We start from the raw sequence: 1,105 nt of genomic DNA, 5'->3' as shown, positions 1-1,105 counted from the left end.
AGAGAGGAGACAGGAGACAGGAGAGAGGAGACAGGAGACAGGAGAGAGGAGACAGGAGACAGGAGAGAGGAGATAGGAGACAGGAGAGAGGAGACAGGAGACAGGAGAGAGGAGATAGGAGACAGGAGACAGGAGACAGGAGAGAGGAGACAGGAGAGAGGAGACAGGAGACAGGAGAGAGGAGACAGGAGATAGGAGACAGGAGATAGGAGATAGGAGATAGGAGATAGGAGACAGGAGACAGGAGACAGGAGATAGGAGACAGGAGAGAGGAGAGAGGAGACAGGAGAGAGGAGACAGGAGACAGGAGACAGGAGACAGGAGATAGGAGAGAGGAGACAGGAGACAGGAGAGAGGAGACAGGAGGCAGGAGATAGGAGGAGGTTAAACGGCAGATTATTTGGATTATTTTCAGATTTTCGACTGCATCAGATGAGTGTGTGAATGACTGAGGGTCAGTCTGACCTCTGACCTCTGACCTGAGGAAGTGAGCCACTCTGGCCATCAGAGCCCCGGCTCCAGGCTGCAGCACGTTACCTGCAGACAGGTGAACACAGGTCAACACGCAGACCATTTAGATCAACAGTCAGAGGGGGGGAGGGGGAGAGGGGGGGGGTAGTCTCACCTACACAGACGTCCCCCAGCTCGGCGGGTGACAGTCCAACATCTGTCAGCACAGCTGTCATCACTGCACTCAGCAGCTCGTCAGGTGTGGTGTCCTGGAAGACGTCATCAGTTAGTGTTGGCACGGGTGAACGGGTGAACAGGTGAACAGGTGACCGGGTGAACAGGTGAACAGGTGACCGGGTGACGAGGTTCGACAGTTACCTTGAAAGATCCTCTCTTCGCTCTCCCGATAGCGGTCCTCAGTCCGTGAACCACCACCACGTCGTCCGGACCGCTGCTCTCCGCAGATCCGGATCTGGAGCCACATTCTGACCTCCATAAATCCCGCCTGTGGTCGGAGGAAGTGGCGGGAGACAGGTGACCTGAGATTATCTTCAGCCTGTGCATTGCGACGATGAAACACCTGAGCTCAGTCCGTACGACTGGAGCCACTTCCTGCTTCCGGACGGGGAGAGGAGAGGGACAATTAGAACGCGAA

General features: G+C 55.8%; 1 protein-coding gene across 1 annotated transcript in view; it reads right to left on the bottom strand.

Annotated features, from left to right (window-relative positions):
* Window positions 1-1,068, bottom strand: part of acaa1 (acetyl-CoA acyltransferase 1) — a 7,418-nt gene extending 6,350 nt beyond the window's left edge. Inside the window, exons 1-3 of the mRNA XM_087172874.1 lie at window positions 829-1,068; window positions 626-719; window positions 391-537 (exon numbers count right to left, since the gene is read on the bottom strand). Of these exons, the coding sequence (XP_087029000.1) occupies window positions 391-537; window positions 626-719; window positions 829-1,014 (427 nt within the window). The 5' untranslated portion in view covers window positions 1,015-1,068. The remainder of the gene's footprint in view (window positions 1-390; window positions 538-625; window positions 720-828) is intronic.
* Window positions 1,069-1,105: the final 37 nt, after the last annotated feature.

Source organism: Seriola lalandi, unplaced genomic scaffold (genome assembly GCF_002814215.2).
Source record: "Seriola lalandi dorsalis isolate HSWRI2012SDOR001 ecotype SW California unplaced genomic scaffold, Sedor1 jcf7180002053892, whole genome shotgun sequence".
Lineage (NCBI taxonomy): Eukaryota > Metazoa > Chordata > Actinopteri > Carangiformes > Carangidae > Seriola > Seriola lalandi.
Note: the sequence above shows the minus strand (reverse complement) of the source record. Positions and strands in the feature narration are given on the sequence as shown.